The sequence below is a fragment of the Sorex fumeus genome, unplaced genomic scaffold (genome assembly GCF_029834395.1).
Source record: "Sorex fumeus unplaced genomic scaffold, SorFum_2.1 ptg000316l, whole genome shotgun sequence".
Taxonomy (NCBI): Eukaryota; Metazoa; Chordata; class Mammalia; order Eulipotyphla; family Soricidae; genus Sorex; species Sorex fumeus.
In genome coordinates, this window is record NW_026606373.1 from 168,166 (window position 1) to 193,735 (window position 25,570).

At 55.0% G+C, this 25,570-nt stretch overlaps 2 protein-coding genes across 3 annotated transcripts in view; both read left to right on the forward strand.

Moving 5' to 3' along the window:
- Positions 1 to 403: 403 nt before the first annotated feature.
- Positions 404 to 25,570, forward strand: part of LOC130018892 (gamma-interferon-inducible protein 16-like) — a 30,711-nt gene continuing 5,544 nt past the window's right edge. The window contains exons 1-19 of the mRNA XM_056109571.1: positions 404 to 571; positions 4,537 to 4,818; positions 6,502 to 6,641; positions 6,759 to 6,920; positions 7,294 to 7,410; positions 7,667 to 7,975; positions 8,245 to 8,434; positions 8,486 to 8,587; positions 8,690 to 8,944; positions 9,047 to 9,097; positions 10,182 to 10,555; positions 11,873 to 12,055; positions 15,069 to 15,134; positions 17,256 to 17,305; positions 19,073 to 19,353; positions 22,372 to 22,496; positions 23,711 to 24,127; positions 24,205 to 24,393; positions 25,321 to 25,437. Coding sequence (XP_055965546.1) covers positions 4,554 to 4,818; positions 6,502 to 6,641; positions 6,759 to 6,920; positions 7,294 to 7,410; positions 7,667 to 7,975; positions 8,245 to 8,434; positions 8,486 to 8,587; positions 8,690 to 8,944; positions 9,047 to 9,097; positions 10,182 to 10,555; positions 11,873 to 12,055; positions 15,069 to 15,134; positions 17,256 to 17,305; positions 19,073 to 19,353; positions 22,372 to 22,496; positions 23,711 to 24,127; positions 24,205 to 24,393; positions 25,321 to 25,437 — 3,393 coding nt within the window. The 5' untranslated portion in view covers positions 404 to 571; positions 4,537 to 4,553. The remainder of the gene's footprint in view (positions 572 to 4,536; positions 4,819 to 6,501; positions 6,642 to 6,758; positions 6,921 to 7,293; positions 7,411 to 7,666; positions 7,976 to 8,244; positions 8,435 to 8,485; positions 8,588 to 8,689; positions 8,945 to 9,046; positions 9,098 to 10,181; positions 10,556 to 11,872; positions 12,056 to 15,068; positions 15,135 to 17,255; positions 17,306 to 19,072; positions 19,354 to 22,371; positions 22,497 to 23,710; positions 24,128 to 24,204; positions 24,394 to 25,320; positions 25,438 to 25,570) is intronic.
- Positions 7,898 to 14,223, forward strand: LOC130018905 (interferon-activable protein 203-like). Of its 2 annotated transcripts, XM_056109586.1 has the most exons (4): positions 7,898 to 9,097; positions 10,151 to 10,555; positions 11,873 to 12,055; positions 13,472 to 14,200. In XM_056109586.1, the coding sequence occupies exons 1-4, from the start codon at positions 8,012 to 8,014 to the stop codon at positions 13,478 to 13,480; spliced, it is 1,683 nt and encodes a 560-aa protein (XP_055965561.1). In that variant the 5' UTR covers positions 7,898 to 8,011; the 3' UTR covers positions 13,481 to 14,200. The 2 variants fall into 2 exon arrangements, with proteins under 2 accessions (XP_055965561.1, XP_055965562.1); XM_056109587.1 differs by lacking the exon at positions 7,898 to 9,097 and having other exon boundaries at positions 9,768 to 10,555; positions 13,472 to 14,223.

Here is a 25,570-nt window from a genome sequence, read left to right on the forward strand (position 1 = left end):
GACTAGGAAAGACCTCCTACAGGTTGCAGCCCTGAAGAGGCTTTGGGGGACGCCTTCATTCCCAAGGACCCTGGGGAGGGAGAACAACCCCATGTGCAGGGAGCAGAACCAATGAGCAGGCCTGTCCTCCCGCCCCACGCAGACACAGACTCTCCCCCAATAGACAGGAATGAGCAGAGGTGGGGGACACACAGTCCCTGGAGGGAGGGTCCCTCACGAGGTCCCGGGCACCAGAACCAAGGAGGTGTCCTCAGCCCAGCCAGTGCTGACACGAAGGGTGGGGGACGGGGCCAGGCAGGATTTTGGGAAACGCTTCAGTTCCTCTGCCCCAGGAAACCGAAACTCCTGCCCCAGCTGGGAGGAGTCAGCCTCAGAGGGGGAGGCCTGCACTTGGTCTCACAGCTAGGCCCAGCCTGGTCCAGCTCCCTCTCCCTCTCCTCCGCCCTGAAGCAAAGACCCAGGCCTGCTGAGCCCACTCTGCTCCTGCCACTTTGGCCATCCTCAGCCACCACCACCTCAGTTCCCCTCAGGCTGGGAGACCCAGGACCCAGGCACCAGAACACATGAGACGGTGAGTCCTGCCAGAAGTCACGGAAGCCATAACTTGGGGGGAACTTACCCTTGTCCTTCTGGAGGAGGAGGGCAGAAGGGAGGGGCAGGGGTGCATCACTCAGGGAGGGGCAGAGGGGCTATCTCTGCCCCACCCCGCCTAGGGTCTCACTAGACCCTCCCTCTCCAACCAGAGCAGAGCCAGAGAGACCCAGTGAGCATCTCCCGTCCCCAGGGGGAGACTCTGCTTGGAGCAGCCTGAGCTGGGCCTTTCAGGAGACCAGAAGCTCATTCCCACAGGGCTGCTTGTTGATCCTCCAGGAGACCAGGGGATCTTTTCCTGAGCACGGGATGAGCGTCACCCCAGTAATGGGCAAATGGGCAGATTTCTGGGCTCTTTCCAGAATCCACTTTGAGCCACACATTCGGATAGTTCAGTTTCATTTCTGCTTGCAGGAAGCAAATCTTACGGTCGTGTCAACCCTTAAACCTCCTGCAGATTCTTGTGGGTGCATTTGAACAGGGACTCAGCTAAGTAGGATTCTCCCCTGGGTCCATCCAGATTCTCCACTCTCTGTCTCTCTGTCGCCATTTGCAAAACTTCATCTGGACTTCAACTTTCTTTCTCTGCAAAGGTGTCTCAAAACTTTCTCTTTCACAGAGGCTCACACCCGTTCTTTCTCTCCGAGCAGGACTTGCACACTAGCCATATGAACTCAGCCCCTCTCTTCCTGATGACCTTGACCCTGTTTGCCTTTAAAAATGACTTTGACCTTGTTTGCCTTTAAAAAATACATATTAGTGGAGCAATAGCCAGCGGGTAGGGCATTTGCCTTGCCCGATTCAATTTCCAGCATTCCAGCATCCCCCAAGCACCACCAGGAGTAATTCTTGAGTGCATGAGCCAGGAGGAACCCCTGTGCATCGCTGGATGTGACCTAAAAGGGAAAAAAAATGCATAATAATAACGCCGTAGCAAAGAGTCTCCCATTGCAGGCTTTGCAAATCTTCTGCCTTTTCACCAATTATTTCTGCTCTTGCCATGCAAAGGTCCTCTTGGCTGGCTCTAAAATCCTCCTCTCAAGTGATTCTCCTGCTGGAGAGGTTGCAGGCTCCTGGCTGGAAGTCTCAGGGACACCCCAGTTCCAGCGTTGCGCCTGTTAGAGGCTGGAGGGGCTCTGAAGCCCAGAGAACAAGAGAGTGGGGTGGGGGCCCAGAGGCCCGGGAGGACTCAGAAAAGTGCTGGTGCTTCTGCACAGGCCTCACAGGAAGACCTCGAGGTGTGGGCAGGAAGACCTTGAGGTGTGGCCCCTGCTGTCTGCTGAGGAATTGGCCCTCACAGGCAACAAACAAGATCCTGTTTCCTGGTGTCCTCTTCAGGGTCAGTGCAGGGCGGGCGCTGTCATGGGTGCCCCCTCTCCCGGGACTGGGCTGTGGGGCTCAGTGCTGCTGCATCTGCATCTCAGGGACTGTCAGAGGTTCTGGTTCCTTCCAGGTAAAGTCCCTCTGTGTGGGTAGCATTTTCTCTTTCCTAATCCCTCCTGGTTCCCGGTCAGTGAACCTGGTTTTCCGTTTGATTTCCAGACATTCTGCTTACTCAAATGTTAGTCTGGGTCCAGCCCTTAGTCCAAATGCTAAGTTCTTCGGTCTGAAGGCCATATCCTGCATCATGGCGGGAAGGGAGGGTTCTGGGAAGAAGCCCGATGGCACAAAAATGTTCTATACAGTGGGGACGTGGCGAGGTGCCCAAAGCGGCCAGGGCTGGGTCGTCGAACCCGAGTTGATGGTCCTGATGAATGGACTCAGGTTGGCAGCAGAGATGACACTTTTGGCGAAGACAAGGAGGCTCACTCGAACTAGCTCCATGCAAACAGGAGAGAGGCAGAGAGTGGACAGGCCTCCGTGCCACCAAGGGGGAATGAGCAATCTCTCCTTGGAGAGGGCCCAGGGGAGCTAGTGCCTAGTCAGCTCCTGAGGGCTGCGCAGGTCCCTGGGGACACTCTGGGCATGAGCTGAGACGAGCCCCCCACTCCACCACAGAGCTCATTCTGAACCATGGTGGGGTTGGTCTCCTCTCCCAGAAGCAAAGCCCCAGGCCTGCTTGACCCACTCTGCTCCTGCCTCTCTGGCCATCTTCAGACGCCTCAGTTCCCTTCTGGCTGGGAGACCCAAGAACCAAGCAACAGAGTGTGAGTCCTGCCAGAACTCCCAAAATCAGGGGGAGGGAGCAGGAAGGGAGGGGCAAGGGCTGCATCAGTGAGGGAAGGGCAGAGGGGCTGTCTCTGTCCATGCCTCACCCAGGGCCCCACACAGACACCCCCTCTCCCAACACAGCAAGGCCAGAGAAACCCAGTGACCATCTCTTGTTCCCAAGAGCAACTCTGCTCAGAACAGCCTGGGCTAGGTCTTCCGGGGGCACAGGAGACCCTGGGGCATTGCTCTGGGATTGGGGAGGGTCCAGGAGTCCTGTCATAGCACAGGCAGGGCTGGACAGCTGGTGCAGAGTGCAGAGGGCTGAGAAAGGGTGCTGCGTACCCAGAACACAGTTCCAGAGTGGACTCGGCCTGGCAGAAGCTACTTCCCACAGAGTCACTTCTCAATCCTCCAGGAAATCAGGGGACACTTTTCTGAGTCTGAGGGGCTGGGCATGCCTTTCGGCATGGGCATGTCACAGGGAGTTCAGGATGCAAATCTTACAATTGTGTTAAGTCTTGAACCTTTTGCAGTTATTTATTTATTTATTTATTTATTTATTTTTCCTTTGTAACACCCATCGATGCACAGGATTTACTGATGGTACATGCACACAGGAATTACTCCTGGCAGTGCTGGGGGGAACAAAGGGGATGCTGGGAATCAAACCTGGGTCGGCCGTGTGCAAGGCAAAAGCCCTCCCTGCTGTGCTATCACTCTAGCCCCCGTTCTGCAGATATTCGTGGGTATATTTGAGCAGGGACCTGTCTTCATAGGGCTGACTGGCAGGAATCTGGGGTGGGACACTTGTTTCCCTTGTCCCTCTGCTAAGGAGAGATCGCTCCCACCACATTCCCCCATGGTGGCCAGTGGGCCTCTCCCACCTAGCCAGGAGGCCTGTCCACTCTCCGCTCTCTCCTGTTAGCCAGGAGCCAGTTCCAGGGAGCCTCCTCCTCCTCCTCAGGAAGTGTCATCTCTGGCCTCATGGGGATGGGCTCAGTCTGGGATGATGGCCATGAGCTCCCCGCTGGGCACTGCTGGTAGCACAGTGAAGGACCCACAGGGCATTTCCCAGAGGGAACTGAAACCTCTGACAGTCCTTGATATGCAGACACTGCAGCACTGAGCCCCATGGTTCCGTCCCGAGAGAGGGGGCACCCATGACAGCGCCCGGCCCATCATAACCCTGCATAAGAAACCAGAAAACAGGATCTAGTTTGCCACCTGCGAGGGCCAACTCCTCAGCAAACAGCAGGGGCAAGCGTCCACCCACACCTCGAGGTCTGCCTGTGAGGCCTGAGCAGAAGCACCAGCACTTCTCTGAGTCCCCTGGGCCTCTGGGCCCCCCACTTCATTCTCTCTCTCTCTCTCTCTGAGTCCCCAGGGCCCCTCCAGTTCCCACAGGCTCAGTTCCAGATTTGGGGTGTCCCCAAGGCTTCTAGCCAGGAGCCTGCAACCTCTCCAGCAGGAGAATCACTTGAGAGGAGGATTTTAGAGCCAGCTAAGATGACCTTTGCATGGCAAGACGTGGGGACATCTTGGGCACTGAGCAGAGAATGAACCCCCCACTCCCACCCAACAGGGCACCCTGGGAGGTGGAGGCTAACTACACTGATGTGGGCGGCAGGGTCTGGCACCCACGGGTGTTCTACCAGGCATGTCTCCTGGGCCAAACCTCACTGCTGTCACCCCCTCATTCCAGTGACGGCTACACTAGGCCCTGAGTCCATAACAGGTGGTGGCAGAAAGGGTCAGGCCGGCCCACAGTCCCTGTGACACCTGTCCCTCTCCCAGGCTCCTCTCTGAGACACATGGAGACGCAGTACAAGACAATCTTCCTCCAGAATGGGCTGGCGATGCTCAGTGATTACCAGTTCCGAGCAGTCAAGTGCTTACTGGCCAGTCCTCTAAGACTGACACCCCACATGCAGGAGGATTATGACAGAATTCAGATTACAACCCAGATGTTTGCCCGGTTCCTGGGTGCTACATGTGTGATGCAGCTCATCGAGGCTATTAAAGGCGACAGAGAACTGGAGGGTCTTGTCAAGTCCTTGAAGCGGCAGTTGGGGGAAGGTAAGCGCAGGTCCACCCAACTCTCCCCCTCGTCCCCATGGCCCCATGAGCCCTGCTCCTGGCTTTGGCCACTGTGATGCCACCGTCATTGCAAACACAACTATGGGTCCAGGGGGTTGCGTGGCAACAAAAGGAAGAGTGTCAAGGAATGGCCCAGACACCAGGACATTGATCACTTGACTTCCCGTTAATCGTCGATTTGCTCGAGCAGACGCCAGTAACGTCTCCACTTGTCCCTGTCGTGTAGCCCAATGGCGTCTGTTCATTCTAGGAACACGAAGAGCCTTAAACCAATTGTTCACGATCTTGATAAAGAAGTCTGACCATTTTTTTTAATGTCCTGGTTTTGGCATATCCGTTGTGTATTCAATATGCCAAAACCAGGACATTAAAAAAAAAGAAGAAGAAGAAACACTCAAAACAGAAAAAAATAGCCACACTTTGATTCTTTCTTTACATACTTGCATTTTGTCAATTCCTCTTTGTTTTCCGGGGCCACATCAGGTAGTTCGCAAAACCTGCTTCTGGACATGGTTGTGGGTGTGTGCTGACGTGGTCTAGGGCAGATCCTGGGCAGCCTGCATTCGAGCCCCCACTGCAGCACCCAGAATTGTCCCCAGGTCCTGACTCACTCCTCTAGTAAGGCCTGTTCTGGGGTCACAGAGAGTGGACAGTGGGAGAAGCGCATGGTCTGCACGTGGCCAGTCTGGATTCTGTCCTGCTATCCCATATGGCTCCCTAAGAACCACCAAGAGTGATTCCTGAGTGCAGAGCCAAGAGAAACCCCTGAGCATCACCCAGCGTGGCCTGCAATAAAGACCTATTCCCCACCATCTCCTCCTCCCAAAATGTTGAGGAGATCGTTGGATGATCATTTGGAGGAGATAGTTGGGTGATAGATTGTTTCCTCCGAGGTGAGGAAATTGTCTTTGAAACCTTGGGTTTGGGTTAGAGAAATGGTCACGGTCACGGTCCTCCCGTTGTTCATCGTTTTGCTCGAGCGGGCCCAGTAACATCTCCATTGGAGACTTTGTTGTTACTGTGTTTGGCATATCAAGCACATCACGGGTAGCTTGCCAGGCTCTGCCATGCGGGCGAGATACTCTCGGTAGCTTGCCAGGCTCTCCGAGAGGGGCGGAGGAATCGAACTCGGGTGGGCCATGTTGGCTGCGTGCAAGGCAAATGCCCTACTGCTGTGCTATCGCTCCAGCCCACAGGGTTAGAGAAACAAACAAAATATTCAATTCAAAGGCCAAAACTTCTCTCAGAAATCACTTCTACTTATACATTTTTAACACTATACCCAGAGTGACACCCAAGGGCCTGAGTCTGTAGGGCATGCCAGCGGGCAGGAGTGGGTGTTGCTGGACTAGGGCTGCAGAGACAGATGGACACTTGACAGATGGACAGGTGGAAGGGTGGATGGGCAGATGGACACATGGACAAATGGATGGATGGATGGATGGATGAGCAGAAGGATAGATGACAGATGCATGGACAGATGAAAGAAGGGAGGGATGGACAGACGGGTGGCAGATGAACACATGGACGGGTGTGGTGTTCACTCGCAGAAAGTCCTACGGGCCAGGGTTTGTGTGGAGCAAGGTGGTCTCCCTGGGCTGACCTGATACTGAGGCCATCGAGGCCTGACCACGCATACTTACACGTTCTCCTATTTCTCAGTGAGAAAGAGATTCGCAGAGAGAGCAGCAGCAGCACCAAAGAGAAAGAAGCAGGTGCCCAGGGTGGGCCCCTCAGCATCTGAGTGCAGCTCAAGTGGCCCAGGAGAAGCCCAAAGAGCAGCAGAGCCTCCGAGGGCCCAGGTCAGCAGTGAGGACTGTGGGTACCTGCAGAGCCGCGACCTGGGTCCAGAGAAAGCTCGATCCAGAGGAAGCCAACTCCTTCTGGTACAAAAGCCACTCACATCTCTCTCCTTCCAGGAAGAGAATACATGGGCTCAAGAACAAAGCGAGCCCCACAGAAGCACAGCATATGGTGCCCCCAAGGACCCCCCTGCTGCAGCTGGAGCACAGCCGTGCGCCCCCAGGAACCCCCCGTCACCAACCTCTGCCCCGGATCCATCCTCGGTAGCCTCAGCCCAGGTGCGTTAGGCCCCTGCCCAGATCCTGGAGTCATGGCGGGAAAGTCTGGCCCATGGCCTTGAACTGAAGTGAAGCCGTTCTCCAAATGAGATTCTCGGCCATGAGAGTTCCTCCAGCAGGGCCCAGCATGCCAGAATTTCCCCCTCTGCCTCGCTACACGTGTGTCTCCCCTCTCTCCTGCTACATGTGTGTCTTCCCTACATGTATGTCTCCTCTCTGTCCCCTGTTACACGTGTGTCTCTCCTCTGTTGGAAGGCACTGGACAGAGGCAGCAAGGGGAGTCCGTGCTTGGGCTACGGGCCTCCGAGCACGATGTTCTCAGAAATGAAATGATGAGTCTTATCCAATGTTAAGAAGAAAATGACACTTTCAGGCCAAGAGAAGGCGGCGTTCCCAGAGCTCAGCTCTTCCAGAAACATCTGCAGCCAACCTGCCTCCCACGCCTGTTCAGAACCCTCAGAAGCCCCTGTCCATCTGCGGCCAGACTGAGGTACCGTCTCCCATGTCTGATATATGGGGTTACCCAAGGCCAAGAACCCCGGCAGTCCCCACTGCACACAGCTTCCCTCTGGGAGGAAACACTCACCTATGCAGGTGAGCTCCGGGCTGATCTGCAACCCTGGCTTCTTCGGGGTCATGGCATCCATACGGTGGGGGTGGGGGGCGGAGATCTGTGGATCCTAGTCTCAGCAAGGCCCTGTGCGAATCCTGCACCCCTGGGGAATAATCTCCTCTGTTCTCTGCAGGGTCCGCGTTCAGCTCCTCAGGCAGCCAGGACTCCCCTGGAGGCAGCCTTGCTCCATCTCCCTCCTCCAGCTCCTGCAGCTGCCACTAGCAGCCCCTCCACCCAGTCACCACCTGTGACCCACCACTCACCAGCCCAGAGCTCAGCCTCCACCCGGCAAACAGGTTCTGGTGCCCCATCATCATCCCAGAGGTCATCTTCTGCCCAGGTACCACGTACAGGCCCCCACTCGTCAGTCCAGAGCTCATCCACTCCCCAGAAACCACATTCTGTTCCCCCCTCATCATCCAAGAGGTCGAGCTCCACCCAGGTACCGCGTCTTGGTGACCCCTCATCAGCCAGATGTATGACCTCCAACCAGCTACTGTGTCCTGGTCCCCCCTCATCAACTGGGAGCACGAACTTAATCCAGCTACCACATCCTGGTACCCCTTCATCAGTCGGGAGCACGACCTCGGCCAAAGTACCATGTCCAGGTCCCCCCTCATCAGCTGGGAGTACCATCCTTATCCCACTACCAAATCCTGGTCCCCTCTCATCAACTGGGAGCACGATCTTTATCCCACTACCAAATCCTAGTCCCCCCTCATCAGCTGGGAGCACAATCTTTATCCCACTACCAAATCCTGGTCCCCCCTCATCAACTGGGAGCACAAACTTAATCCAGCTACCACATCCTGGTACTCCTTCATCAGTCGGGAGCACGACCTCGGCCAAAGTACCACGTCCAGGTCCCCCATCATCAGCCGGAAGTGCAACTTCGGCCCAGGTACCATGTCCTGGTCCCACCTTGACAACCATAAACACGACCTTGGCCCAGTTACTGCGTCCGGGGTCCCCATCATCAGCCAGGAGAATGACCTCTGCCCAAGTACCATGTCCTGGTCCCGCCTCATCAGCCAGAAGCAAGACCTCGGCTCAGGTACCAGGTCCTGGTCTCCCCTCATCAGCCAGGAGCAAGACCTCGGCCAAAATACTATATCCCGGCCCCCTCTCATCAGCCGGGAGCATGACCTCTTCCCAGGTACCACGTCCTGGTCCCTCCTCATCCACCGGAAGCACGACCTCTGCCCAGGTACCACGTCCTGGTTCATTCTCGTCAACTGGGATATTGACCTCTGCCCAGGTACCATGTCCTGGTCCCACCTTGACAGCCATAAGCATGACTCCAGCCCAGGTACTGCATCCGGGTCCCCCATCATCACCCAGAAAAATGACCGCTGCCCAAGTACCATGTCCTGGTCCCACCTCATCAGCCGGAAGCAAGACCTCGGCTCAGGTACCAGGTCCTGGTCTCCCCTCAACAGCCATGAGCAAGACCTCAGCCAAAATACTATATCCTGGCCCCCTCTCATCAGCCGGGAGCACGACCTCTTCCCAGGTACCACGTCCTGGTCCGTCCTCGTCAACTGGGAGATCGACCTCTGCCCAGGTACCAAGTCCTGGTCCCCCTCATCAGTCCAGGGCTCATACCCCATCCCTTCTCCATTTCTTCTCCCCGATGACGTCGCTTGCTCCTCTACCATGTCAGCCCTGAAACCCCGCCAGCGGGGGATGCTTCTCCTGTCCCAGGGTCATTGTTCTGTGCTCTGGGAGCAAAAAATTGGGGTTCCAACTACAGCCCTTGGGCCTCCATACCATTGGCACTGGGACCACAGGGGCTGCCTCTGCCACTCAGGGTCTGAACACAAATTCTGTCTGCCCACAGCCTAGATATCTTGGCATCCCTGCCCCGACCTAGGCATCGCTCTGGAATCCAATGTCCAGCTCTGACCCAGACCTGCCTTCCCCGCCCTGCCACACACACAGCCGTGTCCACAGTGCCTGCTCCCACCTCCTTGTCCCGTGCCCGGGCTACTGGGGAGGAAGACCTTATCCTGGCATGTCAGGAGTCTTGGGGTTCTGTGGCATGTCCTGGCATGTCAGCATTGGGGTTCTGTGGAGGAACGGGCAGCCGTTCCGTGCATGACACTCACGGTGTTGCTTTCCCTGGCCGTCCCCTCCAGAGGATTGGGGGGCTGCCGCTGCTCTTCAACCCAGGGTCTCCTGGATACAGGGGTTTGCCTGAGGTCTGGGGACTCCAGCTCTGCAGTGCGGAGGGAGGTGATGTGCTGATATGCAGGGCCTTGGAACATCTGGTTTGACTCCCACCTTCTGACCCTCTTTACTCACTTCTCAAAGGATCTGAAAATGCAATTCTTGCTCCTCATCACGCAACAATCACTTCACAACACATGCCAGGCCAACCAGGGTCTGTGAGAAATGCCTCCCTCTAGGCTGAACCCTTGTGAAAGCAAAACACTCCACTTTCCAAACTCAGAACATGGGAAACAAGGAAAGAAATCCCATGGGCCTCGGGGTTCTCACCATTTCCTCTGCTTTCCTTGGCTTTTTCCGCGCGTCACCATCTCAGCCTCAGGCCCCGGGATGCCCATCTCTACTCCTGGAGTCAGAGTCGGTCTCACTGTCTGGCCTTCCTTCACAGTCTGCATCCAGGTTGGTGGGCACTTTCCAAGAGGAGGGCCAACAGGATCAGCGCAAGGAGATGCAGGTGCTGGACGTGACCGAGCCCTTCAGGTACCACGAGGACCGCACTATGTTCCATGCCATCGTAGCCATAAAGAACCAGACACAGAATCAGATCGTCCGTGTGAAGGTCTTCCATGAGAGCTTCAAGACAAACTTTCTCCCCTTGAACATTCTGGTCCTCTCAAACTACATCGGCCACGGGGGTTTTGTGGAAGTGTACAAATGCACCTCGGTGGAGAAAGTGGGGTACGAAGATGTCCCTGTGTGGCTGATCAACATGGTCACAGAGAATCCAAAAATCAGTCACCTGCGCCAGGAAGCCCCAAACACCATTGTGAACGGGGTGTTCCTGGTGTCAAAGGTAAACCCATGTCACAGTTTTGTAATATTTCCAATGCAGTCCCAGAATTGAAGAGCCTTGGGATGGTCTGTTAGCTCACTTCATGGGAGCATGCATGGTGCTAACCCAAGGACTTTGAATCCTCATCCCTCATTGTTGTTTTGATGATTAAGGGTCATGCACTCGCTTGGCCACACAGGGCTAATTGGGCCCAAGTCCACAGGACCCTGGACTTTAATCAGAAATCTGGGCATCACCAAGACCAGAGTCAGACTCCTATGCAGCAAAGCAAGAGTTTTGCAAAACCACTCCATCACCCCCACTGCCAGAACCACAAGTTGTTGTGGTTTTTCCTTTTTGGGTCACACCCAGCAATGATCAGCAATTACTCCTGGTTCTGCACTCAAGAATTTTTTCCTGGTGGTGCTCAGGAAGCCAAATGGGATTTTGGAGATTGAGCACAAGTTGGCCAAATGCAAGGTAAATGTTGCCACTCCACTGTTCTATCACTCCAGCCCCAGAATCACAAGTTTAACTTGTAGTCAGTCAACTAAGTTCCTAGTCATAGGACTCATGGGTCCAATAAAATGGGGGAGCCTTCTTCAGAGCAGGAGAAGCGTCTTGCATGTTCTCCTCTGAGGACGTGTCAGGCCAGTCCTCAACCCCCAGCCTTGTCTTCCCATATCCCATGAGGACCTGTCCCTTGCCGTGTGAGATCGCTTCTTTCTGGCCTCTGGAAGGGAACGAACACACATGCTTTTGCATAATTAGTGAGGAGAGAACTGAGATCAGCACAAAGGGACCGAGGTGAAAGGCTTGGCTTTGGGGGTCCTTGGAGAACAAGGAGTAAAGCAGAGAAGATGACAGAGAAACAGGAAGTCACCACAGCCTCCTTTCCCCAGGACAGGATGGCGTGAATTGACTTTCTTCTGGGCTCCCCACAGCCATTTGTGCCCAGCCCCTCAGCAAATGTCAGCCCCTCACCCATAGTCCTTCAGGAACTTGCAGACACACACCTGAAGAAGATAAACTGGGAGTTGGAGCAGTAGCACAGCAGGGAGGGCATTGGCCTTGCATGCGGCCGACCCAGGTCAATACTCAAAATTCCATATGGTCCCTCGAGCACCGCCAGGAGTAATCCCTGAGTGCATGAGCCAGGATTAACTCCTGTGCATCACCCGCATGACCCAAAAAGAAGGGAAACCACTAGGGGTTAAAAATGGGGGGGTTCTCCTCCATAAAATAGTTGAAGCTCGGGGTGGCCCCTCCTCAGTTGTGGAGACATCGGTTCTTCCCAGGGTTCCCTGTCATCGGGCGGATGCCCACTCTGTCTTTCAGAAAGTTGTGCGGCACCCATGTGTCTATTACGAGGTCCAGGATGAGACAGGCACCATGCAGGTGGTGGTGTACGGACATCTGACCGGCATCCCCTGTGAGAGAGGCAACAGAATCCAACTCATCTGCTTTGAGCGAGGAGAAGAGCAGCACCAGTTAAGATCTTCGATCCACAGCTTTCTCAAGGTGGGAAGTTGGGGAACTTTATCCTTCCAAAGTAGAACTTTGAATCTTGATATGGGGACAGGGAGAAGGGCCAAGGGCTGGATCACAAGCCTTGGGCACAGATCTCAAGTTTGATCCCTGGAAACACCCAAGCACCAGCAGGCCCAGCAATGCCCGGCTCGAGCCAGTGCCGAGAATCACATTCCCCTGAGTACTGCTTGGCCGTCCCTAAACTGTGAGGCAGCTACTACAGCACTCCATCAGGGCGGAGAGCCCCGCTCCATCCTTGCTCTTTTCCTATTCCAGACAGAACGGTTTTCCTTCTAGCCCTAAGTGTCACACCTGGCAGTGCTCGGGAGCCCCTCCTGTCTCAGAGCTTGAGACTTGCTGATGGGGCTTTGGGACCTGGAAATCCAGGGGACAGAATCCAAGCCTCCCGCAGGCAAAGTTTGTGCCCAGCCTGCTGGGCCACCACCCGGGCCCGGAGTAAAGGATTTTAAAAAATATTTTTTGACTCTTTGGATCAGGGGTTCTTCCTAGCTCTACCGTCAGGAATTACTTCTGGCAGTGCTTGGGATGCCTGAGGTCTTGGGACCATATGGGATGCTGGGGATGGAGCTCGCATCGGCTGTACACAGGCAAACACCCTGCCTGTTGTACGATAACTCCTAAATTTTTTAAATTTTTAAATTATTTTTAGAGCATTCGAAAGACATTCGTGATTGAATTTCAGCCACACAGAGTTCTAACACCCATTCCTCCACCTGTGTGCTTTCCCCAGCCCCCTCCCATCACCCCCACCCCCACTCTCTGCCTGCCTCTTGTGAAGGCACTTGAGAAAATCTTAATCTTGGTGAGGAGAGGGACCTCTGAGGGCCCTTTGGCAGCGAGATGCCAACTATTTGGGCATTTATCACAGCAACAGTGGCAGAAGTTTGGGGTCTCAAGGCACCCGTATTCCAGTGTCACTGAGGAAAGCAGATGCCAGGCCTCAGTCTCCTGTCTCTGAAATGAGGAGAAACTTCCCTCTCAGGATGCTGACAAGAGCTCCAGGGTCCCTGGGCACCCAGATCACCAAGCGCCACCTCTGGTGGGACCCACAGCAGATGGGGGTCCCCAGCACACACTCACCGGGTGAGGGCCGGGGATGACCTAACACAGCAGAGTATATTCAGCGCAAGGAGACCCACCACAGAGCACTAGGACGCAGGCACCACCCTTGCCCCGCCCCCGCCCTCTCCTCAAGCACCATCCAGCTCCCCTGAGGCCTGACCCTCTCCCACCTTTCCTCCCAGTCGGACCCCGCCTCCACCCTGCTCAGGGACCTCAACAATACACAGGGAGGGACAGCACCACGTGGGGGCCAGGCTCTGAGGGAAGGACACACGTGGACAGGGGCGGAGGAGGAGACGCTCAGGTGTCCTTCCCCTCCCCAAGGTGATCTAGGACAGGAGCAGCACAGACATGGCGAGCCCACGTACTCTGCTGACCGCGATGCTGACCACCACGTGGACACTGACCACAGCAGCCCCTCATGCTGAACACAACGCTGACATGACGCTGACCATGGTCTTGACCTTGATGCTGACAGTAACACCGGCCTCGGCACTGACCGAGTTGCTGACAGTGACACTGGCCGCGACGCCCGGGCAGAGGGACCACAGCACAGAGTCGACCATAAGCTTGGAGCTCAGCACCCCTCAGTCTAGTACTGAATGCCATTGTTTTTTTACAAATGAAAGCCTTTTCCCTTTGTGCCTGTATTTTTCTCTCCATCCTGCGTTTGCTTCCATCAAGCTCAGGAAGTGAGTTGAATTTGGGGGCGATGCTCAGGTCTCCGACTCTGTGTGATGAATCACTTCTGGCTCAGCTTGGGAGACTATTAGGGGAGCCGGGGATTGAACTTGGGTCATCTGTCCGCAAGGGAAGGGCCTTGCCTGCTACCTGCCTGCTCGCGCTCCTGCCTCAGGAAGTAACTTGGACTGAAATTCCTGTGCTAAAGGCGAGTATTTTGGGCTGGAGCAATAGCATAGCGGGAACGACCTTTGCCCTGCACGCAGCAGACCCGGGTTTGATTTCAAGAATTACATAGGGTCCCTTGAGCACTGCCAGGAGTAATTCCTGCGTGCATGAGCCTGGAAGAACCCCTGATCATCACCAGGTGTGGTCCAAAAAGCAAAAAATAATAAGTAAATAAATAAGTAAATAAACAAGTGTTTGGTCTCCTGGACAAGAGAGTCTGGAGGAGGTAGCTGATGCCCCCAGTGGTTACAGGGGGGAATAGACGGGGGCATACTCGGTGTTGTACAGGGCAGAGGGGGACATGGTGAGGGGGTGGTGCACAGGGTGCGGTACCCAGGGAAGGGGGCAGAGTAAGGGGTTTGTGAGGGGCACAAGCTGAGACCACAGCATAAGCGGCACAGTGTTGAGGCAAAGGGTGAGGAACACTATAGCACCAATAAGAGTGTTCAGGTCAGTCCAGCAGCCACCTCAGGGTCAGCGCATAAATCATAAGTCCTGGGGTTCTCTGACTAGGAAAGTCCTCCTGCAGGTTGCAGCCCTGAAGAGGTTTTGGGGGACGCCCTTGTTCCCAGGGACCCTCGGGAGGGAGAACAACCCCATGTGCAGGGAGCAGAACCATCGAGCAGACCTGTCCTCCCGCCCCACGCAGACACAGAGTCTCCCCCAATAGACAGGAATGAGCAGAGGTGGGGGACACACAGGCCCTGGAGGGAGGGTCCCTCACGAGGACCCGGGCACCAGAACCAAGGAGGTGTCCTCAGCCCAGCAAGCGCTGACAGGAAGGGCGGGGGATGGGGCCAGGCAGGATTTTGGGAAACGCTTCAGTTCCTCTGCCCCAGGAAACCGAAACTCCTGCCCCAACTGGGAGGAGTCAGCCTCAGAGGGGGAGGCCAGCACTTGGTCTCACAGCTAGGCCCAGCCTGGTCCAGCTCCCTCTCCCTCTCCTCCGCCCTGAAGCAAACACCCAGGCCTGCTGAGCCCACTCTGCTCCTGCCACTTTGGCCATCCTCAGCCACCGCCACCTCAGTTCCCCTCAGGCTGGGAGACCCGGGCCCCAGGCACCAGAACACAGGAGAGGGTGAGTCCTGCCAGAAGTCACGGAAGATAGAACTTGGGGGGAACTGACCCTTGTCCTCCTGGAGGAGGCGGGCAGAGGGAGGGGCAGGGGTTGCATCACCAAGGGAGGGGCAGAGGGGCTGTCTCTGCCCCACCCCGCCTAGGGTCTCACTAGACCCTTGCTCTCCACCCAGAGCAGAGCCAGAGAGACCAAGTGAGCATCTCCTGTCCCCAGGGGGAGACTCTGCTTGGAGCAGCCTGAGCTGGGCCTTTCGGAAGACCAGAAGCTCCTTCCCACAGGGCCGCTTGTCGATCCTCCGGGAGACCAGGGGACCCTTTCCTGAGCACGGGGTGAGGGTCACCTCAGTAATGGGCAGATTTCTGGGTCCTGCCCAGGATCCACTTTGAGCCACACATTCAGATAGTTCAGTTTCATTTCTGCTTGCAGGAAGCAAATCTTACGGTCGTGTCAACCCTTAAACCTCCTGCAGATTCTTGTGGGTGCATTTGAACAGGGACTCAGCTAAGTAGGATTCTCCCCTGGGTCCATCCAGATTCTCCACTCTCTGTCTCTCTGTCGCCATTTGCAAAACTTCATCTGGACTTCAACTTTCTTTCTCTGCAAAGGTGTCTCAAAACTTTCTCTTTCACAGAGGCTCACATCCCGTTCTTTCTCTCCGAGCAGGACTGGCACACTAGCCATATGAACTCAGCCCCTCTCTTCCTGATGACCTTGACCCGGTTTGCCTTTAAAAATGACTTTGACCTTGTTTGCCTTTAAAAAATACATATTAGTGGAGCAATAGCCAGCGGGTAGGGCATTTGCCTTGCCCTGATTCAATTTCCAGCATTCCAGCATCCCCCAAGCACCGCCAGGAGTAATTCTTGAGTGCATGAGCCAGGAGGAACCCCTGTGCATCGCTAGATGTGACCTAAAAAGGAAAAAAAATGCATAATAATAACGCCGTAGCAAAGAGTCTCCCATTGCAGGCTTTGCAAATCTTCTGCCTTTTCACCAATTATTTCTGCTCTTGCCATGCAAAGGTCCTCTTGGCTGGCTCTAAAATCCTCCTCTCAAGTGATTCTCCTGCTGGAGAGGTTGCAGGCTCCTGGCTGGAAGTCTCAGGGACACCCCAGTTCCAGCGTTGCGCCTGTAAGAGGCTGGAGGGGCTCTGAAGCCCAGAGAAAGAGAGAGTGGGGCAGGGGCCCAGAGGCCCGGGAGGACTCAGAAAAGTGCTGGTGCTTCTGCACAGGTCTCACAGGAAGACCTCAAGGTGTGGGCAGGAAGACCTCGAGGTGTGGCCCCCGCTGTCTGCTGAGGAGTTGGCCCTCGAAGGCGGCAAACAAGATCCTGTTTCCTGGTGTCTTGTTCAGGGTCAGTGCAGGGCGGGCACTGTCAAGGTTGCCCCTCTCCCGGGACTGGGCTGTGGGGTTCAGTGCTGCTGCATCTGCATCTCAGGGACTGTCAGAGGTTCTGGTTCCTTCCAGGTAAAGCCCCTCTGTTTGGGTAGCATTTTCTCTTTCCTAATCCCTCCTGGTTCCCGGTCAGTGAACCTGGTTTTCCGTTTGATTTCCAGACATTCTGCTTACTCAAATGTTAGTCTGGGTCTGGCCCTTAGTCCAAATGCTAAGTTCTTCGCTCTGAAGGCCATATCCTGCATCATGGGGGGAAGGGAGGGTTCTGGAAAGAAGTCCCATGGCACAAAAATGTTCTATACAGTGGGGACGTGGCGAGGTGCCCAAAGCGGCCAGGGCTGGGCCATCGAGCCTGAGTCCATGGTCCTGATGAATGGACTCAGGTTGGCGGCAGAGATGACACTTTTGACGAAGACAAGGAGGCTCACTCGAACTAGCTCCATGCAAACAGGAGAGAGGCAGAGAGTGGACAGGCCTCCGTGCCACCAAGGGGGAATGTCAAGGAGCAGTCTGTCCTAAGGAGAGGGCCCAGGGGAGCTAGTGCCCAGTCAGCCCCTGAGGGCTGCGGAGGTCCCTGGGGACACTCTGGGCATGAGCAGACACGAGCCACCCCCCCACTCCACCCCAGAGCTTATTCTAAACCATGGTGGGGTTGGTCTCCTCTCCCAGAAGCAAAGCCCCAGGCCTGCTTGACCCACTCTGCTCCTGCCTCTCTGGCCATCTTCAGATGCATCAGTTCCCCTCGGGCTGGGAGACCCAAGAACCAAGCAACAGAGTGTGAGTCCTGCCAGAACTCCCAAAACCAGGGGGAGGGAGCAGGAAGGGAGGGGCAAGGGCTGCATCAGTGAGGGAGGGGCAGAGGGGCTGTCTCTGTCCATGCCTCACCCAGGGCCCCACACAGACACCCCCTCTCCCAACACAGCAAGGCCAGAGAAACCCAGTGAGCATCTCTTGTTCCCAAGAGCGACTCTGCTCAGAACAGCCTGGGCTAGGTCTTCCGGGGGCACAGGAGACACTGGGGCATTGCTCTGGGATTGGGGAGGATCCAGGAGTCCTGTCATAGCACAGGCAGGGCTGGACAGCTGGTGCGGATTGCAGAGGGCCGGAAAAAAGGTGCTGCGTACCCAGAACACAGTTCCAGAGTGGACTCGGCCTGGCAGAAGCTACTTCCCACAGGGTCACTTAATCCTCCAGGAAATCAGGGGACACTTTTCTGAGTCTGAGGGGCTGGGCATGCCTTTCAGCATGGGCATGTCACAGGGAGTTCAGGATGCAAATCTTACAATTGTGTTAACTCTTGAAACTTATGCAGTCATTTATTTCTTTATTTATTTTTCCTTTGTAACACCCGTGGATGCACAGGGTTCACTGATGACGCATGCACACAGGAATTACTCCTGGCAGTGCTGGGGGGAACAAAGGGGATGCTGGGAATCAAACCTGGGTCGGCCGTGTGCAAGGCAAAAGCCCTCCCTGCTGTGCTATCACTCTAGCCCCTGTTCTGCAGATATTCGTGGGTATATTTGAGCAGGGACCTGCCTTCATAAGGCTGACTGGCAGGAATCTGGGGTGGGACACTTGTTTCCCTGGTCCCTCTGCTAAGGAGAGATCACTCCCGCCACATTCCTCCATGGTGGCCAGTGGGCATCTCCCACCTAGCCAGGAGGCCTGTCCACTCTCCGCTCTCTCCTGTTAACCAGGAGCCAGTTCCAGGGAGCCTCCTCCACCTCCTCAGGAAGTGTCTTTTCTGGCCTCATGGGGATGGACTCAGTCTGGGAGGATGGCCATGAGCTCCCCGCTGGGCACTGCTGGCAGCACAGTGAAGGACCCACAGGGCATTTCCCAGAGGGAACTGAAACCTCTGACAGTCCTTGATATGCAGACACTGCAGCACTGAGCCCCATGGTTCCGTCCCGAGAGAGGGGGCACCCATGACAGCGCCCGGCCCATCATAACCCTGCATAAGAAACCAGAAAACAGGATCTAGTTTGCCACCTGCGAGGGCCAACTCCTCAGCAAACAGCAGGGGCAGGCGTCCACCCACACCTTGAGGTCTGCCAGTGAGGCCTGTGCAAAAGCTCCAACACATCTCTAAGTCCCCCGGGTCTCTGGGCCTCTGCCCCACTCTATCTCTTTGGGTCTCAGTTGCCTCCCACTGGTGCAACTCCAAGTTGGGGTGTCCATGAGGCTTCCAGCCAGGAGCCACCAGCCTTTCTAGCAGGAAAATCACTTGAGAGAAACAATTTAGAGCCAGCCAAGATAACCTTTGAATGGCAAGACCTGGGGACATGCTGGGCATGGAGCAGAGTATGACCCCCTACTCCCACCCAACAGGGCACCCCAGGATGTGAGGCTGACTACATGGCGGTGGGCTGCAGGGTCTAACGCCCATGGGTGCTCTGCAAGGCCTGTCTCTTAGGTACAAACCTCACTCCTGTCGCTCCCACATTCACGTGAGGGCTGCGCTGGGCCCTGAGTCCATAACAGGTGGTGGCAGAAAGGGTCAGGCCAGCCCAGTCCCTGTGACACCTGTCCCTCTCCCAGGCTCTCTCTGAGACACATGGAGATGCAGTACAAGAAAATTTTCCTGAAGAAAGGGCTGGAGAAGCTCAGTGATTACCAGTTCCAAGCAGTCAAGTGCTTACTGGCCATACCTCTAAGACTGACACCGGAAATGCAGGAGGATTATGACCGAATCCAGATTACAAACCGGATCTTTGACCAGTTCTCGGGAGCTGAATGTGTGAACCAGCTCATCAAGGCTATTAAAGGTGACAGAGAACTGGAAGATCTTGCCAAGTCCTTGAAGCAGCAGTTGCGGAAAGGTAAGCGCAATCCCACCCAACTCTTCCCCTCGTCCCCGTGGCCTCTGAACCCTGCTCCTGGCCTTGGGCTACTGTGATGCCACCATCGCTGTAAACACAATGAGGAGTCCGGGGGGGTGCCTGGAAACAAAAGGAAGAGAGTCAAGGGGTGGCCCAGGTGCCAGGACATTAAAAGAAATGAAAACAACAAAACTAAATAACCACATTTTGATTCTTTTCTTTACATACTTGTATTTTATCTTTTTTTTTTTTTTGGTGTGGGAGAAACATCTGGTAGTTCGCAAAACCTCCTTCTGGACATGGTTGTGGGTGTGTGCTGACGTGATCTAGAAAATATCCTGGGCATCCTGCATGTGAGCCCCCACTGCAGCACCCGGAACTCTCCCCAAATCCTGACTCACTCCTCTAGTAAGGCCAGTCTTGGGCCACAGAGAGGGGACAGTGGGAGAGGCACTTACCAATCTGGATTCTGTCCCGGTATCCCTTATGGCTCTCTAAGAAGCACCAAGGGCGATTCCTGAGTGTAGAGCCAGGAGGACCCCTGAGTATCACCAGGTGTGCACCCCCATAAAGACTTGTTGTCCATAATCTCTTCCTCCCAAGATATTGAGGAGATAGTTGGATGATTGTTTGCAGGAGATAGTTGGATGATACATTGTTTCCTCTGAGGTAGGAGGAAATTCTTTTTTTTTTTTAATGTAGGAGTACTGCTATTTATTCAGCCACTGATTAGCTGATTGAATTGGGCATGAACTCCACCTTACTTTTTTTTCATAGTTTTATTTATTAACCCCAATATATCCCCCCTCCCACCCCACCCAATGCCTGTGAGGCAGATGATTTCTACTTAACTCTTCTCTACATTGATTACATTCATCATTTCGACAAAAGATGCACCATTATTGTTTAGAATTCCCCCCCCCCCAACAATCGGAATTTCTGAAAAGGCATTGTGAGATACTTTATTTTCTATAGTTGGTTATGATCACGATCACAATCATCCTGTTGTTCGTCAATTTCCTCGAGGAGGCACCAGTAACGTCTACTTCTTGCTAGCCCTGAGATTTTAAAAGAGCCATTTCAATGCTCTTTCAGGATTAGGAGAATGAGACCCATCATTGTTACTGGTATTTGGCATATTGAGTACAACACGGGAAGTTTACCAGACTCTACCGTGTGGGCAGGATACTTTTGGTAGCCTGCCAGGTTCTCCAAAGGAAAAATAAGATAATAAGATGTCGTGCAGCCGCAAATGCGGCTGCATGCTTCCAGGAGCTGGGTTTTATAGTCTCTACGTCTTGGCCATTGATGGGACCAACCTGGCGCTGGTGGCAGCTGGTGGGTGTGATGCCTACCTACTGGCAGATGGGGGGGGATCTGGGTGGAGAGGGCCCAGTCCCAATCTGAGTAGGCTTGGAGACCTCAGCCAGGGGACCCGCATGCCTGGGTTCCTCTGCCAGTTCTTTAATGCATGAGGCCCGTCCGGACATGTGGAGAGTGGTCCCAGCATGGCCGTGGCTGGCTCCAGAGGTCCTCAGCTGCTGGGGCTCTGCTCGGGGCGGGGTGGGGGGAGAGAAACTCAACCCTCCCCCCTCCAAGGGGACCCGGTGAGGACAGCGGGCGCGGGGGGCAGGAGACTCTGCGCTGTTCTCCTCCGGGAGCTGGGTTTTATAGTCTCTGCGTCTTGGCCGTTGATGGGACCAGCTTGGAGCTGGCGGTATCTGGTGGGTGTGATGCCTACCTACTGCAAGATGGGGGGTCTGGTTGGAGAAGGCCCAGTCCCAGTCTGAGTAGGCTTGGAGACCTCATCCCCAGGACCCGCATGCCTGGGTTCCTCTGCCAGTTCTTTCATGCATGGTTATGAGAATCATATAATGCTGTGCAACCGCTATTGTGGCCACGCAATTTTGGATTTCTGCAAAGAGCCAGATAATTTAGAGATTGGTTTCTGTGCATCTGGTGTTATGGCTGTGCCAGAGAGCCACTCATGGGGGGCAACTCAGGACTTCGGTAGGGCATGGAGGACGAGCCAGTACCGCCCCTCTTCCCATGAGACTGCAGTTGCCCCGTCACTGCCAGCTCATACCTGGCTTTCCAATAAGCTCTGAGGAGGCGGCCACCTTGCTGCCAGGGGGGAGAAAGGCAGAAGAGAGCAACACCCTTTCCCTCCCGGGGAGGCATGGTGCCGTAGTTTAAAGCATACTCCATTTTCTTTTCTGCCACAAGCTGTTGGGCTCTGGATTAAGTCCTTTTGCCTCTGGGGCCATGGCTGTATACGTGGTCCAGATGCATTTCTGCCAAAAGCTGCTGGGTTTCGAGATTTGTTTCTGAGTCTCTGGGATCGTGGCCATTAATCAGCTTGATCAGGAGCCAGAGAGGCCGTTTGTAGGCGGCGACTCAAGGTCTGGCTGGGATGGGGAGGAAAGGGCCGGTTCCACCCCCATCTGGTGAGGCCCTGCGTGTCTCATCACTGAAGGCCCAAACCTGACTATCTTGTGGCCTCTGGAGGATGACAGTCTCCAGGCCACCAAGGGGAACAGGTCAAGGTACGAAACCTATTCCCACCTGGAGTGGCCCAGCCTCAGTAACCTACTGCAGGAACGGGACGCATTTCTGCCAAAAGCTTTTGGGTTACAAGATTGATTTATGAGTCTCTGGGATCATGGCCGTTAAGCAGTTCAATCAGGAACCAGAGAGGCCAGGCCTCCAATTATATAGCTGAGCCGGAGGTGGTTTGTGGGTGTGTCTCCCACATACCTAACTTTTGGCCTTTTACTTTCTTGGTAAACTTTTCCCCAAGTTTTTGGGGTCTGTCCAAAGGCACAGCAGCAATTTTGGGGTATCTGAAGCCTGACAGTGCCATCAGGCTGCTGATGCACTCGCCTCACAGGTCCAGATTGACCTGGTGGCAGCACCATACCCCCAAGAAATTCTTTTTAAAACTTCTGGTGTTGCATTAGAGAAACAAATAAAATATTAAATTCAAAGGCCAAAACCTTCTCTCAAAAATCATTTCAGTCCGAAGAAGGACCTCTGCCCAGGTACCACGTCCTGGTCCCTCCTCATCGGCTGGGAGCACGACCTCGGCCCAGGTACCACGTCCTGGTTCCCCCTCGTCAGCCAGGAGCGCAACTTCTGCTCAGGTACCACGTACTTGTCAACCCTCATCAGATGGCAGTACGACCCCTGCCCAGGTACAAAGTCCTTGTCCATCTTCGTCGGACGGGAGCACAACCTCTGCCCAGGTACCACGTCCTGGTCCCCCTCATCAGTCAAGAGCTCATCCCCCATCCCTTCTCCATTTCTTCTCCCTGATGAAGTCGCTTGCTCTCTGCCACGTCTGCTTCGAAACTCGGCAGCTTTGGATGCTTCTCCTGTCCTGTGCTCTGGGAGTGACAAATGGGGCTTCCACACCAGCCCTTGAGCCCCCATAACATTGGCACTGGGCCCACTGGGGGGTGCCTCTGCCACTCAGGGTCTGCACACCCATCCTGTCTGCCCACAGCCTGGCTCTCTTGGCACCCCTGCCCCATCTTGGGCATCGCGCCAGAGTCCAACGCCCAGCTTCGACCCAGAGCTGCCTTCCCCCTCCCTGCCGCACACACAGCCAGGTCCAGAGTGCCTGCTCCCGCCGCCTTGTCCTGTGCCCCAGAAATGTAGACCCTTATCCTGGCATGTCAGAAGATGGGGGAGGGGTTTGGGGATAGGACCTCACCCCCTCCTGCATCGGTGGCAGCCCCGACTCTTGTCATGGGACCTCCAGCATTGGGGTTCTGTGAGGAACGGGCAGCCGTCCAGTGCATGACACACTTACGGTGCTGTTTGCCCTAGCTGTCCCCTCCAGAGGATTGGAGGCCTGCTTCTTTTCAACTGAGGGTCTCTTGGAAGAGGGGTTTGGGCCCAGCTACACTTGTGTCTCCCCGCTGGCCCTGCTACACGTCTCTCCTCTGTCCCCACTACATATGTGTTCCCCGCTGTCCTCTGTCCCTTAAGTACCTCTGGGGACCCTGCTTTCTGCACTTTCTTGTGGCCCTGCACAGTCCCTCGAGCTCCTTGTCCTCACCCCTCCTTCTTGCTCCCCCTCCTCGTCTCACGTTCCTCTTCCTCGCTCTTGCTTCTCATTCCTTGTCCTTTTTTCTTTTTCTTGGTTTTGACTTCTGGGGCCGCATCTGGCGAGCCCTTTAGGCTGATTCCTCATGCTCCAGGTCCTCCTGCTGGTCCTGTCCATGTCCTGTCTGCTATCCCTCTCCTGCATCTGCTGGCCAGGGTCCCGGGGTGGCCCCTGCTGTTGCTCACAGATTTATGCATCTTTGCTCCTTAATGCAAAGGCTTCCTCTTTTTTATGACCCCCCTCCAGGATGCAAGACCCCAGGCACCCCCCAAGGCAAAACCCTGCAACCACATCCTCCAGGAGACCCCAATACTGGCGAAGGTCCTGCAAGTATCCAAGCTGTTTGTGATCAAAGCCCGGAGTGGCGAGGAGAGGCGCCTGTTCCACAGCACCGTGGCCACAACAACCAAGTTCTTCCCTGTGAAGGTCTACAACCCCCAGCTAAAGGACAGATTTGCCTGCAAGAAGGTCCTGTGCATATCCCACTACATCAGGGCCAAGGGCTTCCTGGAGGTGACAGGAGAGTCTTCAGTCACTGAAGTAAAGCAAGAAGTCAGGGTCCCAGGGACTGTTCTGGAAAAAGCCAAGAAAAGCCCCCAGATCCGCACCCTGCACACGCTGGCGTCGGGGACAGTGCTGAGTGGCCTCTTCACGCTAAGCAAGGTGAGTCCTGCGCTCCGCCTCTCCCACCCACCTGCTCACATCTCCGCCCAGGTGCTGAGGGCATGCTGGATTTGCAGATATCAAATGAGAAGACCAAGACAGTGTATGAAATCGAAGACAAGACAGGGACCATGGACGTGATGTGCAGAGGGCGGTACCGCAACCTGCCCTGCCACGAGGGAGATAAGCTCAGGCTCTTCGGCGTTCGACTGAAAATCCACAACCAGAAGAGAGCGCTGTACTCGGAGGAGGACAGTTTTATCCAGGTGAGCTGGACAAATGCATGGGCCAGGGGGCACGGCACCAAGGGCTGAGTGCATGCTCCCTTGTGCAGGGGCCCAGGGCCTGTCCCTGACACCACTGTGTCCCCAAGCACTGCCAGGTCTGGTCCCAAAAGTAAGAAGCTGAGACAAGTCGCTGGAGCGGTAGCACAGCAGGAAGGGAGTTTGCCTTACACGTAGCCAACCCGGGTTCAATCCCCAGATCCCATAGGATCATTGAGCACTGCCAGGAGTTGTTCCTGAATCCCTGAGTGCAGAGCAAGGACGAACCACTGAGAATTGTTAGTGTGACCTAAAAAGCAAACACACACACACACACACACACACACACACACACATACACACACACACAAAGAAAAACCAAAGTTTCCATGTGGCCACACCCTTGACAGTTTTTTGGGGTTTTTGTTTGTTTTTTGGTTTTTATTTATTTATTTATTTTGTTTTCTGGGAAACAAACAGCGATGCACAGGGGTTACTCCTGACTCTGCACTCAGGAATTACTCCTGTCGGTGTTCAGGGGATCCTATGGGTTGCTGGGAATCTAACGCAGGTCGGCCACTTGCAAGGCAAATGTCCTACCCACTGTACTATAGCTCCAGCCCCAGTGGTCCATTTCTTGATCAAGCCCATGCTGTAGGCCCTGTTGTGGGATAGGGGAAGACTCAAACCCATCTGTAGAGAGAAAAACACTGTATCTGGGCAAGGACAAGGAACTAAAACACCTGTCCTCGTGGACGGTGGTGCCAGAGAGCAGGAGGATCCTCCATGCGAACAGAGAACCTGCCCTTGAAGGCACCGGACAGAGGCAGAAAGGGGAGTGCGTGCCTGGGCTAAGGGCCTCCAAGCATGATGTTCTCAGAAATGAACGGTGAGTCTCATCCAATGTTAAGAAGAAAATAATGCTTTCAGGTCATGAAAAGGCGTCGTTCCCGGAGCTCAGCTTTTCCAGAAACATCTGCAGCCAACCTGACCCCCACGCCTGTTCAGACTCCTCAGGAGTCCCTGTCCAGCAGCGGCCAGACTGAGGTACCACCTCCCATGAATGAATGATGGGTTACTTGTGGCCAAGACCCCCGACAGCCCCCACTGCATGCAGCCTCCCTCTGGGAGCAAATACTCACCTGTGCAGGTGAGCTCCGGGCTGATCTGCACTTCTACG

Coding starts and splice junctions, on each gene's coding strand:
- LOC130018905 (XM_056109586.1), top strand. CDS start 8,012: ATGACCTCCAACCAGCTACTGTGTCCTGGTCCCCCCTCATCAACTGGG. Junction 9,098..10,150: donor GGAGATCGACCTCTGCCCAG/GTACCAAGTCCT, acceptor CTTCCTTCACAG/TCTGCATCCAGGTTGGTGGG. Junction 10,556..11,872: donor GGGTGTTCCTGGTGTCAAAG/GTAAACCCATGT, acceptor TCTGTCTTTCAG/AAAGTTGTGCGGCACCCATG.